General features: G+C 35.0%; 1 protein-coding gene across 2 annotated transcripts; it reads left to right on the forward strand.

The window, feature by feature from the left end:
* The first annotated feature begins 455 nt into the window (after positions 1-455).
* DL1C (DYNAMIN-like 1C) lies at positions 456-10,088 on the forward strand. Of its 2 annotated transcripts, none has more exons than XM_088975151.1 (17): positions 456-557; positions 673-845; positions 933-996; positions 1,124-1,231; positions 2,654-2,755; positions 3,322-3,372; positions 3,451-3,512; positions 4,136-4,226; positions 4,349-4,413; positions 4,682-4,876; positions 4,973-5,092; positions 5,197-5,267; positions 6,182-6,407; positions 7,312-7,362; positions 8,864-9,092; positions 9,211-9,350; positions 9,726-10,088. In XM_088975151.1, exons 2-17 carry the CDS (start codon positions 714-716, stop codon positions 9,849-9,851), a joined length of 1,833 nt encoding a protein of 610 aa, XP_088831277.1. In that variant the 5' UTR covers positions 456-557; positions 673-713; the 3' UTR covers positions 9,852-10,088. The 2 variants fall into 2 exon arrangements, with proteins under 2 accessions (XP_088831277.1, XP_088831276.1); XM_088975150.1 differs by having other exon boundaries at positions 475-578.
* Positions 10,089-16,054: the final 5,966 nt, after the last annotated feature.

Consider the following 16,054-nt stretch of genomic DNA (forward strand, 5'->3'; position numbering starts at 1 on the left):
TAGTTAATAATATTAATAAGATTATTAACATTATTAACTAATCTTATTAGTTAATAAGATTATTAGCTAATGTTAATAATGTTATTAGTTAATAATAAGATTAGTCAATCTTATTATTAACATTATTAACTAATAACTTTAGTTAATCTTATTATTAACATTATTAACAATAATGTTAATCTTATTAGTTAATAATATTAATAATAAGTTTGTTAATAATATCTTATTAATAATGTTAATAATGTTATTAATAATCTTATTAGTTAATAATGATTAGTTAATAACATTATTAACTAATAAGATTAGTTAACATTATTTAGTTAATAATGTTAACTAATAAGATTATTAGCTAATATTAATAATGTTAACTAATGTTAATAACATTAGTTAATAAGATCAGTTAATAAGATTAACTAAGATTAGTTAACATTAGTTATCACTTCTCTAACGCTTATGGCGGGTGCAACATCCCTCACCTAAACAAACAAAATCTCAAACTGCGTCTCAATTTAGAGATTTGAGCTTACAACCTCTTGCATTTGGATCCACTCAATTCTGTGAGTTTCTTCTTACAAAAAGTATACGCACGATTGCTTTCCCTCTTCTTTTTTTTAATCATTCATTTCTCGTTTGCCGATTCTCTTATCTCGGTTTGATCAAATCTTATTTCAGTTTGGAAGAGGTTCTAGATCTTCAGTTGCTTGGATCCAAGAATGGCGACGATGGAGAGCTTGATTGGGTTGGTGAACAGGATCCAGAGGGCCTGCACCGTTCTAGGTGATCATGGAGGCGAGGGAATGTCGCTCTGGGAAGCGCTTCCTTCGGTCGCCGTTGTAGGAGGCCAGGTTCTATCTCTTCTGATGCTCTCATCATTTGTTTTGATTGGTTTCAAGGTTTCTGTTTTGAATTTCTTGTTGTTTGTGGAAATCAAGAGTTCGGGAAAATCTTCGGTGTTGGAAAGCGTTGTTGGGAGGGATTTCTTGCCTCGTGGATCCGGTAATCGTCAATTCACTGTCTTAGGAGTTGTCTTGTATTGTATATAGTTTTCGATTTCAAGCCTTTCATATTGCATTTCTATTTGCCATTTGTTTATTTATTTAATTAATTATTTTCTGATATGTAGGTATTGTGACAAGGAGGCCATTGGTGTTGCAACTTCACAAGACAGAAGAGGGGAAGTCAGAGTATGCAGAGTTCCTTCACACTCCAAAGAAGAAGTTCACTGATTTTGGTATATTGAATTTTAGATGAAGAATTTTCTCGTTTCAAGTATTCCAAACTTCCCTTTTTCTTTCTATATAACATTGTTTGGCATTTGAGAATTCTTGGATGGTATGGTGCAGGTCACCATATCCAAAATTAGTTTTGGTGGTTAAGTTAAATATATTATCAGTGGCTTTAAACATTTTGACTTAAATTCAACTTAATCAACAAGAATTTAATTAATTTATTTATTATGGAAAATTGGCATTTGCTTCTAATTTGAAAATTGATTGCAATGCATCGAAATTCTATAAAGCTAGGCAAGGAAATCAAGAAGCTAGAATCAGCCCATGTAATCTTCAATTCTTCATGTCTAATTTATGATGGAAAAGCCCTATTTGTACAACCACTGTATTTACAATGCTGAGCTAGGGATTGGCCATTTTTAAAAACCCATTATGTGCAAACATTTGAAATTCTTTGTAGAATTACTCTGTGGGAATATGTGTCTTTCTGTTTCCACATGGATTAATAGAATATACTTCTTGTGTAAGCTGAAGTATTCTATTTTGGATTCATGGTGAAACCATGAACTTCTTTAGCATTGGGTAGCGGATCCAATGTTTGTTCACCCTTTAGGATTACTTGAAAATGCATCTTTCATGTGAATTTTGCAATGGAATGAAAATAGTCAGATGTGATAAATTTGACGATTTGGAGGTCTCGGCCGAGAGCTTCTCTGAGATTTTTTTCTTAAGAGTTATTAACAACTAAATCTTGTATGCTTTTAATATATGCAATGATCCATAAATTACATATCTTAATTATATCTTAACTCAACTTTTACTACATATATTAATCCTATCTTTCATTAGTATTTGTTTGTTGACATTTTTTTTTTTGGTTTTTTTAATATACAATTCAGAAAAAACAAGTGTTAGAAATAATCATAGTTTATTATGAGTTATGGCTTAAGATAGATCTTTCTTGGGCAGAAAACAACATAGAGGAGATGAAGAATAAAATTTTCAAAAAAAAAAACATAAAATAATATTATTAAGGTTTTAATCTTTCTCATTACAATTAAGTGAATTGATTATGTTAAGAGAAATACATGATACTATGTGGTGGGAGGTATACAAATATCATGCATCTAAACAAATCAATATATGCTATATATTACATATAACATATATTTATATATGACATGTACTATAGAGTCGGGTTCGGGTTGGGTCAGATTGGCTAAGGGGTCAACCCTAACTCAACCCGAAGTAAACTTGGGTTCATGAATTTCAGCCCTAACCCTAACCCGAATATCAAACCAACCCAACCCAACCAAAAATTTTCAGGTTTGGTTGGGGCCAACCCGGCCCAAGTTGCAACCTTAGTTTCAAGTCAAAAAATTAGTTTTTTTAGCTGACAGTGAACTTTCTTTTTACTTGTGTAGCATTGGTGCGTAAGGAGATTCAGGATGAAACTGATCGTATAACTGGGAAAACAAAGCACATATCAAATATTCCGATCCACCTTAGCATTTACTCTCCAAATGGTTAGAGTATACTTGTCTTTTGTTCTGCATTTATTTGTTGCTTTGAGTTGCTTTATTAATTATCATCAATAGGAATAGGTTGAGTGCTACATGTTTTTCTCTGTATTGATGGTCTGGTATACACATGCTAATTTTACGAAACAAAATATAATAATTACTGCATGAATACAGCTAAAATTTGTTTTTCTTTTGCATAAACAAACATTTATCTCCCCTATCCTATATTGGCATGCACTATGACTTGATGAAGCAACGGGTCAACCTAGTCCGTCCTAGTCCTAGCAAATGTGCTTGAGATTTTTAATATGATGTCGAGCCTTGAATCTGATAATGTATATTACCAATTTATAATCCTCTTGTTAAATTGGAAGAAAACATAATATTTTATTCAGGTCGGCACTTCTGAGAAGACCTGCATCGTATTTGGCTTCAATTCTGGAGTCTTTTTTTTTTTTTTCCTTCATCTTTCTATTTTTTAAATGGACCTTCTATCTTTTGGACTTCCTAATGAATATGTTATGCTAGTTAGGTGCACTATTGTTTATTTGTTTATTTACTTTATGCAGTTGTGAACTTAACACTCATAGATCTTCCTGGGTTGACAAAGGTTGCCGTTGGTAATTTTCTTGACTATACCATTTTGGAGCTGTTCAATTTCTTTTGGATAAGATTGCTGATAACTTTGGCCTTGGCAGAGGGACAGCCAGACAGCATAGTTGAAGATATTGAAAACATGGTCCGATCTTATGTTGAAAAGGTGAGGGCACTAAATTTAATTTTCTGGCATTTGTACGTAGGTGTTGGAAGATGCAACTTTCTTTCCGTCTATTCTTCATTATTTTCCCTTAAAGAAAAATGTCCTGAGTCCATATTTGATATTTCTTGCATATCACCAAGGTACCTGCATGAATTTAAGTAGCTCAAGAGGGATTGTTTTGGACCCGCCATTTGGTAGATCCCGTCTGGGGGAACTTATTATAATAAAAGAAGTTGATTGAGTTTTTAGATAATATAGTAGTTCTTTTTGGTGTATATAGGAGATTTCCTATCTTGTGAGACATGGTGGTGCCATTCCCTGTCCACCCGCTTGTGTGTATCATTTTTGCTGTGAAGAAGATGGTGGTTTATCACTGTGATTGCTTGATGAGACCTTGGATTTCTCTTTTCTAAAATGATACCTTATGAGATTTCTTCTAAAGATAATTCATGCCTTCTTTATCTTCTATTCCTTCTTTTGTCATTTGGGATGCACTCTTGTGCATTCTGCCCTCTTTACCTCGGGAAGGTCACATTCCTGTGAAGGACCCATCTAGTCATTTACATAATCATTTATTTGACTATATCCTGAGTTTCTTTTTACTAATGATATGTCTTTTGTAGCCAAATTGCATTATATTGGCCATTTCTCCTGCTAATCAAGATATTGCCACTTCAGATGCTATAAAGCTTGCAAGAGAAGTCGATCCATCCGGTACCAAAAAGTTGGTTGCTTCTGTTTCTAGATGCATAATAATCTGGTTATTTTGTCGCTTCGTTCATTGAGTACATACTGGAAATATTTGGTTCATTGAGTACATACTGGAAATATTATAGGTGAAAGAACATTTGGAGTGCTAACAAAGCTTGATCTGATGGACAAGGGTACCAACGCCCTGGATGTAAGGATTCGTTTTAGTTGTTTATAAGTTTCTCAGGCTTTACTTGCTATTTCTATTCATTATATCATACAATAGATTAATTAGCATAGACATCATTATCAGAGATTTTGCCTACCGGTTGTTCATTTTTACAGTTTTGTCACCATAAAATGTTCTCCCCGATCCCTCTAAATAAATATCATGACTTTCTTATTTTCCTTTAGTCTAATAAGGTCAAGGTGCACAGTATTGAAACATGATTATCTTTTGTTGTTTATGAATGTTAAAGGTTCTTGAAGGAAGATCGTATAGGCTTCAGAATCCCTGGGTTGGAATTGTCAACCGTTCACAAGCTGATATCAACAAAAATGTTGATATGATTGCTGCTCGTCGAAGGGAGAGAGAATATTTCCAAAGTAGTTCTGAATATGGCCACTTGGCACATAAAATGGGTTCTGAATATCTTGCAAAACTTCTGTCTCAGGTGGATCACGACTATCTGCTGTAGATTTTGTAATCTCTTCCACCAGTTTTACTGAATTTACAATTCTTTCTCACCACGAGGAACTTTTATTATCAGCATTTGGAGGCTGTTATTAGGCAAAGAATACCGAGTATTACAGCTTTAATAAATAAGGCAGTTGATGAGCTTGATGCGGAACTTGATCGTCTTGGCAGGCCTATTGGAACAGAGGGAGGGGTAGCAATTCGATATCTTTCCTAGCTAGAATCAGTTATCTTTACTGATAATAATGAAATGGTTTGCTAATCTGATTTTACTCATCACTAATTTTCAATATACAGGCCCAGCTATACACAATTCTAGAGATGTGTCGTGCATTTGACCGTATTTTCAGGGAACACCTAGATGGAGGGTAAAATTGAAAAACCTTTTTTTTTTATTAAATATGGGAGTTCTATAAGCCAAGTTTTGTTTTTATTACATTCAGATTACTATTTAATTTATTTATCCACAGATTATTTTACCAGATTGATTGTTTTAAGTTAAGAAACGAGGTTCAATGTGATCAGGAACTCTAGTATTTCTGTTGCAAAGCAATTATTTCCAAATAGAGACAATCTCTTTACAATACCTGCTACTTAACCATTGTCAAGATATCCATTTTGAATGCACCTTTTCAAGAATATACTGTGTATTAAGTTGACAGTAATTTAAGCTAGAAAGAAACAGTGGTTAAGTCCAAGGATCCCCCATAAGAGATTTTATAAATACGTAATTTCTTCTTCTGAATAGACAAAGCAAATTGTAGCTCAGGTAAATCTCCCTACATCAAAGGGAAAATTTCCTTAATAAGAATTGAACTTCATCTTACAGCAATAGCCTTGAGAGATCATTATGAGCCACTCATGATTCTTAAGTTCATCACCTGTGGGGAGGAATGTCTGAAGAGTGCAGCATTGTTAATTCCAAGATTTTTTTGACCGAAGTATATTAATTAGTAATACTTGGTCCTCTACTCTTTTATCTTTATATTTTACCACTTGATGGTCTGTAGTATTACTTCTCTGCCATGACTGTAACTAGAAGCTACTATTCATGATTTCAGTTATAGTTAGAGTGAAAATACTTTTGACAAGTACTAAAAGCCCTTTACTATTATTCCATTTTATATATTCATACCTCTATAACATGAAAATGATGTGATAAAATGTTATCTATATTTAGAAGTGAGCTCTCTTAAATTCTCACCTTGTTCTCTTGCTTTCCTCAAGTTGATGCAATCATACTTTCAAAGGTTATGTAGTTAGTATATTGTTTGCTGTTCAGGCGACCTGGCGGTGATCGGATTTATGGAGTTTTTGACAACCAACTACCGGCTGCTCTGAAAAAGCTGCCTTTTGATCGCCATCTTTCTTTACAAAATGTTCGAAAAGTTATTTCGGAGGCAGATGGTTATCAGCCCCATTTGATTGCTCCAGAACAAGGCTACAGAAGGCTCATTGACACTTCTCTCGGCTTCTTTAAAGGCCCAGCTGAAGCATCAGTTGATGCTGTAATTCTCTTATTTTAGTACTATATGAATGAAACCATTTCAGTTTTCTTAGTGTTAATTTTGAGACAGGGAATTTACTCTCAAGGAACCCTTCAACCTAAAAGCTTAACCTAATAGGTGAGGCACCTGAATAGGTATTTATTCTCTAACATTCTCCCTCATGCAAAAGACCGTTGGGCTTGAATTGTTGACAAGTACAAGTCTGCCCATATCTTGTGCTCAAGTTTAATTAATTATAATGAGGGTGACAAGCTCTGGTACCATCTCAAGAAGCTGTTCAACCTAAAAGCTTAAGCTATTAGGTGAGGTATCTGAATAGACATTTATTCTCTAACATTTACTATTTGGGTTTTCGGTAAGTAGAACTATTATTGCTTCCAATCCATGGAATGCAATATAATTTGGTATTCATGAAAGATTTTTTCCCAATTATTTAGTTATTTTGTTTTTACTGGCTTGACTCTCCTAAGTCTTAATTTTGCTTCAGGGCTTCATGGGTGGTGCATATGATTTCTGTGTGTTTCTTTGTCATTTTTATTTTAGATATTCGTGATATTATTGTTTCTTTATACATATCTAAATTTCTTAGGATGTCTTTGGGTGGAAACTAATGATCAATACAAATAGCAAAAAATATATAGGTACTTTGTTAAAAAAGTATTGTGTTTCAAAAGTCTTCAAAGGAATAATCATGATGCATTAACCTGAAAAAGTGTGCAAATCTCATGAACATGCAAGTTTGGATATTAATTACAATATTAAGTTTGTTCAATTTAAACAATCATGCTTGTAAGACAACATGCACCTTTAATAAAAACGATCAAATCCCCATGTATAATAATATTAGACCTAGATCATTAAGTTTATATTTTAATTAACTTTTTTTTTTTCATTTTTTCTTCAGGTGCACTTTATTTTGAAAGAACTTGTTCGGAAGTCCATAGCCGAGACAGAAGTAAGTAAAATAAATCTGGAACTTGTTCTGACTCAAGTGTCGACATAAAGTCCACGATTTCCATTATATTTCCAGGTTCCTGTGTTGTATTGTTGTTATTCTTATACTACTACTGCTGCTGCTACTAGTAGTAAAAAGTCTTTGGGTCTTGGCTTCTCTCTTATCAAAACCCAAATTATTAATATAAAATTTGCATGTTCTTTGAACACTATATAATTTTTCTTGATATGAATATTTTTACAAACAGTCCTAAAAATTCAAACCAAATTTTGATTGAAATTACTCACTTTTTACTTCCAATCTAATCAGGATTTCGAAATCACCTTTTGATGGATTTTAGAATATGGACTTGATTATAGTTATTTTAGTGAATCAATCTTGTCATTCAATTCATTCTCTTACCATTTCAAATTCAAAGTTGGTATAATGGGCTCTGGTTGATTTTTTTTTTTTTGAAATATTGCTTCGTGGCACAAGCAAAAGTAAGGGATCCAGGACTAACATTATTATCAGGACTAGGCTAGAAACTTTATTGTGGGTAGAGCCAAGCATTTGAGTGTGTGTTCTTCATATGAGGCTGAAACCATAGCTATGAAAGATGGATTACAGATAGCAATTGATATGGGAATTAAAGATCTGGTGCAGAAAGGATTGTTAAGTTCTTTGGGGAACCTAACAGTGAAATACCATGGTGAATTGCAACTTAGCTAACTGTCAATTTTTATTACAGAACTATTTTCCGATTATTGTCCAATTTATCCATAGAAACTGCAAAGAAGTGGCCCACCAATTAGTTAAAGGAGATATTACTTGGTGTAGTGGTAAAATCTCGAGCTGTGAATTGTATATCTGGGACGGACATTGGGTAATGGTCTTTTTACTTGCTATTTTCTACTATATTGGAGGATTTACTGCAATCAGTTTTTATTGGTGAAATTAAATGAGCCTGAGGGCCTTGAAAAAAAAATGTTTGGATATGAGCTTGGTTTTAGTTCTTTTATTTAGGCACTTAAAGGCAATATAATATTTGGTTGACCACTCAGCCCAGTTCTAGTTGTGTGTTAGTCTGACCAGTTGCTGATGACCCAAGGATGGAATTTAACTTCTCCTAATTACATCTATTAGATTAGATAGGGGAAAACATATGAGTAGTAATTCTCACTAGAGGTGCAATTTGGGCCAGGTTTGCTCAGGTTGAGTATTTGAGTTGTGGAACCCAACCCCAACGCTAAGGTTCGGATCGGGTTGGCCAGATTTTCTGTTTCCTTTTATTTCCTTGACTCAAAGGTTGAGGTAAATTCAGCTTTAGCATTTCAATTTAAAAATATTTAGGTACTTGTCATCATATAAGAGTCGTAATACCTATCATATATATATATATATGCAACAACTCTTTTAACAGCAAGTTTGTTGGAATTCAAAACCATTAATCTTTGGTGGATATGAAAGCATGAACTATTCTTAGCTTCCACCAGTTTATGGTGTGTTGTGGCATTTACAGGAATTGAAGAGATTTCCGACACTTCAATCTGACATAGCAGCTGCGGCGACAGAGGCCTTGGAAAGATTCCGTGAAGACAGCCGGAAAACGGTTATACGTCTAGTGGAGATGGAGGCTAGTTACCTGACAGTGGAATTCTTCCGGAAGCTCCCTGTTGAGCCAGAGAAGGGAAATAATCCCACGGTACCCACCATGGATCGGTACTCAGAGAACCACCTCCGGAGGATTGGTATGCAGGCCATTCTTTTGCAGTTTGCATTGCATCATCTCTACTAACAATTAACAATTGCATTCCAACTATTGTACGTTTGCCTTATAATCTCTCATGATGAGCAAATTGGTTTCAGGATCTAATGTCTCATCTTACGTGGGCATGGTCTGTGATACACTAAAAAGTTCCATTCCAAAGGCAGTCGTTTATTGTCAGGTTCGAGAAGCAAAAAAGTCGCTGTTGAACCAGTTTTACAGCCAAGTTGGGAAAAAGGAGGTACAATTTCCAAATTCAAATCCCTTGAATTTAATTCTCTCTCTCTCTCTCGTCATTGGTAAGCATGAAACCCACTGAACAGCAAGATTAGCAAGCGTGTTTATACAAAGACTGTTTGTGTCGGTGTCTTAAAAGGCAATCAAAGATCAATTAAATTTGGTTGATTCCTAATGACATAAAATCATGATTTTCAATAAATCACTGACATAGGTGGTTGAACAGTTTAAACCTTTAAATGATTTGGTTGTTTTTTATCAATTTTATTTTTTTTTTATCAAAATGAGCCATTTATTTGGTTCGAATGGTCGAACCGTTTGACTTGAGATTAAAAACCTTGCATAAAATAGCTAATAGAAGATTTGACCTTGTGTACAGAAGAAGCAGCTAGGGGCGATGTTGGATGAGGACCCAGCACTCATGGAGAAAAGAGAGGGCATAGCTAAGAGACTGGAGCTGTACAAGTCGGCCAGGGATGAAATTGATTCCGTGGCATGGAAATGAGGAGATTAGGTGCTTTTCCCCTTAACGCCCATTGTCATTAACCTTTTTTTTTTTTTGTAGTCAAAGTAATAAAAGTGCATTCATATGTAAAAGGCTCTTAAAGTGTTGGATCTGTTTGTCTTCGGAAAATGAAAGCAGAAAAGAAAAAGATGATCCTCGTTATTTTATATTTTGAAGTCAAGAATGGATGATGGATCTAAGCCTCTCTTGAATGCATTATTTATTTTATTTAATTCATAATTAGCTACTCGTGTTTAGGGGCCACTGCTGACAAGTTTGAAGGGAATTAATGCAGGTTTGAGACTGAAAATGGCTGCTTTGTGCAAAAGATGCCAAAGTTTAGTCCATCCGTTATTTGAGTGAACAATCTTAACGTCAATATAAAACTCAGTAAAGATAATAACCATGGCAATTCTTTATTATAAAAGAAAAAAAAACCCATGAATGATGACCAATAAAAGTAATGATATGTCAGGCTTTATGACAGGTCTGAGTGTTATCATAACAAAAACACACCCAACCTGTGGCTACCAAATACATATCAGCTCTATATATGTACATAGTATAACATATGTGGTATAATATATAGTTACCTATATACTATAGCATATACATGGTATATATAGATAACAAAATATCAAGTATTTCTGTTAGTTTATTATCAAATTAAATTAAATTTCCAATTTCCAATTTTTTATTTTATTAATTTATATGGGCCAGCCCAGACGCCCAAATTGGGCTTGGGCTTGGGCCCAAATATATTATCAGCCCTATGGAATGGATCCATAGGCCTGTCCAGGCCTAAGCAGTCCCAAAAGAGTGTTAATGCACTATAAAATCCTGACATGGGCCTGAACTGGTCGGAACCAGCCTGGCCCATGATCGTTCCCATTTAGCCTCCATAGTAGGGGTGATCATTTTCAGGCCGATATTCCAGGCTTGGGCCTAGGTTTTGTGTTCAAGCCTGGCCTGGGCATAGGTTAACAAATTTTAAGGCTGAGAATGGGCCCAATACTTCAAGCCCAGCTTAGCCCGCACACACACATGTATATATATGCATGTATTTTATATTTTATATAAAAATATTATAATACAACACTTATAGTAAACATTTTATATAATATTTTATACTATAGAGTATAGTATATCTTATACACATACTATATAATGTTATATATAGGGCTTGATGAGGGATAATTTGGTCATCCAATGATATCATGACATGTGGCATCTTAGAATAGTTGGGTGACACCTCAGCACCATGTAAACAAACCACTTCGGACACTTCGCAACTGCATCAGTAGCCTTAGCACCACCTTGGTAGGCCAAACTACGAACAGCTAGGCAGAACCTTAGGTCGAAGAGGCAATCTACTTCCATTGAACTGCCCTGGCCTCAGTTAGCGACCCACCTGACGTGCCGAGCGACCTCCCCCTTAAGTGGTCAATCACCTCCGAATTTCTCGGGATCACAATGCCACGTTGGAAGAGATGGTTATCACCCCATCCGTTTCGGACAGGATTGGATAGACATTACCTGATTACACGGAGTCCACCTCTAGGTGTGGAACCACCTCTGAACTGACTGGGCCGGAGATATTGGATGTGTTTTGTGAGGCTCACGATAGCTTACCTATATAAGGGCATCACCTCCAACCTCATGAGGTACGCGCAATTTAGCACTAACCACTCTCTCTCTCTCTCTCTCTCTCTCTCTCTCTCTCTCTCTCTCTTTTGCTTTCTAGCTCTCTAAAACTCCAACTCGCTAACCTGAGCATCAGAGTGCCCACACCGGGTAAAAGTAGCTCGGGTACTTTGATATTTTCTCTTTCTTTGCAGTTCGACCAAGAGACCTACATAGTCTAGCGTCCGAGCTATCCTCTGTCGGGGAGCTACCAGATCATGCACCATTAGGGCCCATTTGGTTTGTGGGAATAGGGGTTTGGAATCAGAATTAGAATGGATCGTTTTGATTCTAATTGTATGGTTGGGCGGAATCCAAATCCCATCCCCATTCTTGCTGGAATAACATTCCTCGTTTGAGGGATGGGGGAATGGCCATTCCCTCTCCCTCCCTTGGGAATGAAATTGCATTCCAACTTATTCCAATTCCGATTCTAATTCCTATTTGAACCTAATAGACTATGGAAATATACCATTCCAATTCCAATTCTGATTATGATTACTAAACAAATGAACCATTAATATTTTATAGATAAACACTATAAGGCCAAAATCAAACCCAACCTAGCCTAGGTCTAGGGGCCCAAGCTATAGGCCTTATATAGCTGCAAAGGCGAGCTCATCCTAACCCATGATCACCCCTACTCCATAGGGCTAGGTGCTATACACTAAACCTAGTTAGTGGGTTAATGAGTTAGTGATAGGGTGCATACAGAGCCCACTAGCACACAACATAGAGAGCTTAGGTAAGTGTTTGGCAACATTGCACCGTTTTTTCTGTACATGTTTAAATTGTACGCACCATTTTCTCAAAGAAAATGGTGCTTATTTTTTGTTTGAAAATGGTGCTGCCAGGTAGGACGTTTTCCCAGAAAATAGCACCACTTTTTTTGATATCAATGCTTCTTGTTGGTTTTCTGCACTGATACCCATTATCTAGTGCTTCTCTTATGATGCTATCCTACATCCAATCGTGTAGGAAAATCCCATGTTCATCATATGGCCTCAATTGTATATTAGCATATTCAAAAACAACAAAATCAGAGAATTATGAAGACAATGACAAAAAAAATGAAAATTGCAGATAGGTTGTTTGGATCGCAGATAGGTTAATGTCAAAGAGAAATAAACCAGATGGACAATGCAATTTATTGTCTACTCTAAAATCTCCTATATCCCAAGAGAAAGAAATATAATAGCTCATATAGCAGTCTCTAGAGAAAGAAATCCTCCTCCCTGGCTGACATCCTACTTCTCTAACAATGGTTAGCAGGTTAGGAGGAACGTTGTAATTTGGCTCTTTAATCATGTTAACGAATGAAAAAAAGAAAAAAAAAAGAAAAAAAAAGAAAAACAGAAACTCAGGTCCGACGATTCCTTAACCATTATTAACCACCACAACAGAAATAACTACATAGATCTGATGACATCCTACTAAGATCTGATAATTCATAAATAAGAAAAATCAAGAAAACGTTTGAAGACAACTGTGGAGGTTCGAAGACAAATAGGGTGAGGCGGTTCCAAAGAGAAGACAGATGGTCTGAACACAGCAGCCTGACCTCCGGCGGCTGAAAACGAAGAAATCCGGCCTCCTGCGATGAGTTCGACATCTGCTGCTGCCGATTGGGAGGGCAATAGCAGTGGGAAGAAAACAAACCGTATTAGGGTTTGTTTAACAGTCGAGAAACAATTGTGGTGCACACCATATCAATTCAAAGTTGTGCCACGTAATCGATACATCAGGTCACTGTTGGCAGCAACGGTAAATAATTTGGGAAAATGTTAATTTTGTGGGTGTTTGGCATCGATGCCATTTTATGAGAAAATGGTGTTACATCAGAAAAAGCGGTGTTTTAGAAAAAATGCCTTATTTAGTACTGTTTTTTCATAAAAAACGTTGCTTTAGATCACGTTTTGGAAATCGAGAAAGTGTGGTCTGAAGCAATGCCAGATTTGACATTTTCTCATAAAACAGTTCGTTGCTGTCAACTGTGCAATAATGTGGCATTATCTTGGATGTTGGATAATATGATCAATGCTGAAAACGATTCTACAGTACTGGTACCAAACAAAATTAGTGTTGTTTTCCCATAAAACAGCGTATATGGCAGCACTACTTCTAAACAAGGAATAAACATCATTTTCTTACAATTTACCCATGCTCAACACTGTTTTTGTGAGAACAATTTATATGGCAGCACCGCTTCTAAACAAAGAATAAGTATCGTTTTCTTACAACTTACCCATGTTCAACATTGTTTTTATGAGGACAGTGCGGTGTTCCCAGCACTGATGCCAAACACCTACTTCGTCGTTGCCTTCGACCATATCTTCTCGATTTTTAAGGCAAGGTCGTTTTGTCCTCATTTTTTGAAAAAACAGAACCAAACAATGCATCATTACTTCTGGCACTGCTTTTGGTGACATGGAGTTTACGTGTCACTGTTTTCTTAGAAAACGATACCAATGGCAAATATTGCCTAACTTTTTCATAGTTTGAACCCATTATGAGGGATATTGTTACCAACTCGATATCAAGTGAATTGGCAATGAATTAACTCCTTGTAGTTGTTTTATTGATGATAAATTTGGAGTCATCAAATTAGTACTTGTATGTGCAAAAAGGAACAGCTCTAGGAATTTGGGTAGAAATAGATGCACCGGAGATGGTTAAAAAAAAAAAACTATGAATCCATTTGAGTTAGAATATCTTGTTTTAGTGAAGGTTTTTGAACAGTTGTTGACCCGGATGGTTGGACCATTCGGCTCGGGAATCATTTAGGCAACTGATTCCGTTTTACCCCAAATTTGGTCTTTGGCAAAAAACTGTTGAAAAAGTCAATAACCCGTTGACATGGGCGATTGAATTGTTGACTTGTTCAACGGTTTTTTACCATTTTTAATTATTTTTAATTTGTTTGTCAGAACGGGTCATCTGTTCGAATCGGATGGTCGAATCGTCGACCTAAAAATTGGTGGACAGAACGGTTCCGTTTCTGAGTCATTTTTTAAAACATTGGTTTTAGCTAAGGGTGACTAAATAGATTGGTTCTACTAGTGGAATATGCTCTACTCAGTACCAAATGGAATCAACCTTGAATTGACCCCATCCAATTTGTTACTGGGTAGGGTTTAGTTTCAAATTCTTGGAATTAACTCCCACCCAAACTAGTTTCAAGGTTTGGGGGAGCTTATACTACTTGAATTGACTTGAAAAAACAGCCCTGATTGGTCTTGGAACCAAACATGCCTCTAAGTCTCAAAATACTTTGAGCATGTGGAGATTTGAACCCAATGACTAATATTTATAAAGATCATGGTCTCACTTGATCACTAAGGCACAAGCTAGTTGATAATATTCATCAATTTAATGTTTGAATTGAATGTGTATAATATGTAATGCAAAAGATAATATTTATAAAATAATAATTATAATGATAAAATTTGAATTAGATTATTATTATTATTATTATTGTCATTGTTATTTTTATTTTTTTTGTTATTGAAAATCAAGTTTAAACATTTTATGATTGCGATTTCTAATCAATAATATATATAAATAGTAACAACATTATGATACAATTTGTGATTATGTAATTATGTTACATTTATAATTTTTAATGTTAGAAAATATATGACTTAATATATAATACTATATTAAACTCAACAGCATATATAGCTATCTAATTTGATTCTCAATGTTATATATATTTTTTTTAATTTAAGAACATGTTCCATTTTCTTAGTATAAAGAAGGGATAGACCCTAGAACCACCAAGGCCAAAATGGACCTTAAAACAAATGTTGATAGGGTAGGTTCTAGTTCCAAAGACTAGAAGCAACCCCTATAGCTAGATTCTAGGTTTTGCCTTGAAATTGAATCAAACCGACCCGTACTCACACCTAGTTGCAATATGTTCTAAAAAAAATAGAATAATTTTTTTTGATGGTAAAAAAAAAGAATAATTGAAATCATTTCAAAAGCCAAAAATGTAAAATAGGTTGGGTCTGGTTTGGGATAGGGTGGGCCAATCCCAAACCAATTATTGATCAATTATATAGAATAATTGATAAAAAACCAATTATATAGAATAGACTCGGAACCAAACCAAATATTAAAGGGAAATTATCAGGTCCGACCAAATTGGACCCATTATAGACGTTACCTATGATAATAATAATTTGGAGCTTCATTTTTGGTAATATAATTTTATTAAAAATGACAACAAATAGTAAAACAGTTTACATATTGAGAAAAAATGTGTTTTTAACCAAAATTATCTTATACAATGTGTATTAAATTTACCCTTTTGGGCTTTAAAAAAATTTATAAAAACAAAAAACCATTATATATTATTTACTATATAATTGGTTTGAGCCTAAACCGGTTTGGACCAATTACAGGTTTGCAAATATTTACACCGTACATATTTGTCTTATCAATTATGACATCACGAGTCATTGAGTTATGGTTTACCTAACAGTCGGACCGTATGACCGTGACATTGTGGCTTTTTC

This window comes from Nelumbo lutea, chromosome 3 (genome assembly GCF_056320005.1).
Source record: "Nelumbo lutea isolate HS-2025 chromosome 3, American lotus-T2T, whole genome shotgun sequence".
Lineage (NCBI taxonomy): Eukaryota > Viridiplantae > Streptophyta > Magnoliopsida > Proteales > Nelumbonaceae > Nelumbo > Nelumbo lutea.

Bases quoted from the DNA above. Each gene is read 5' to 3' on its own strand.
- DL1C (XM_088975151.1), top strand. From the start codon at position 714: ATGGCGACGATGGAGAGCTTGATTGGGTTGGTGAACAGGATCCAGAGG. The intron at 1,232-2,653 runs GTATATTGAATT...TTACTTGTGTAG, and splicing joins GAAGAAGTTCACTGATTTTG to CATTGGTGCGTAAGGAGATT. The intron at 7,363-8,863 runs GTAAGTAAAATA...TGGCATTTACAG, and splicing joins AGTCCATAGCCGAGACAGAA to GAATTGAAGAGATTTCCGAC.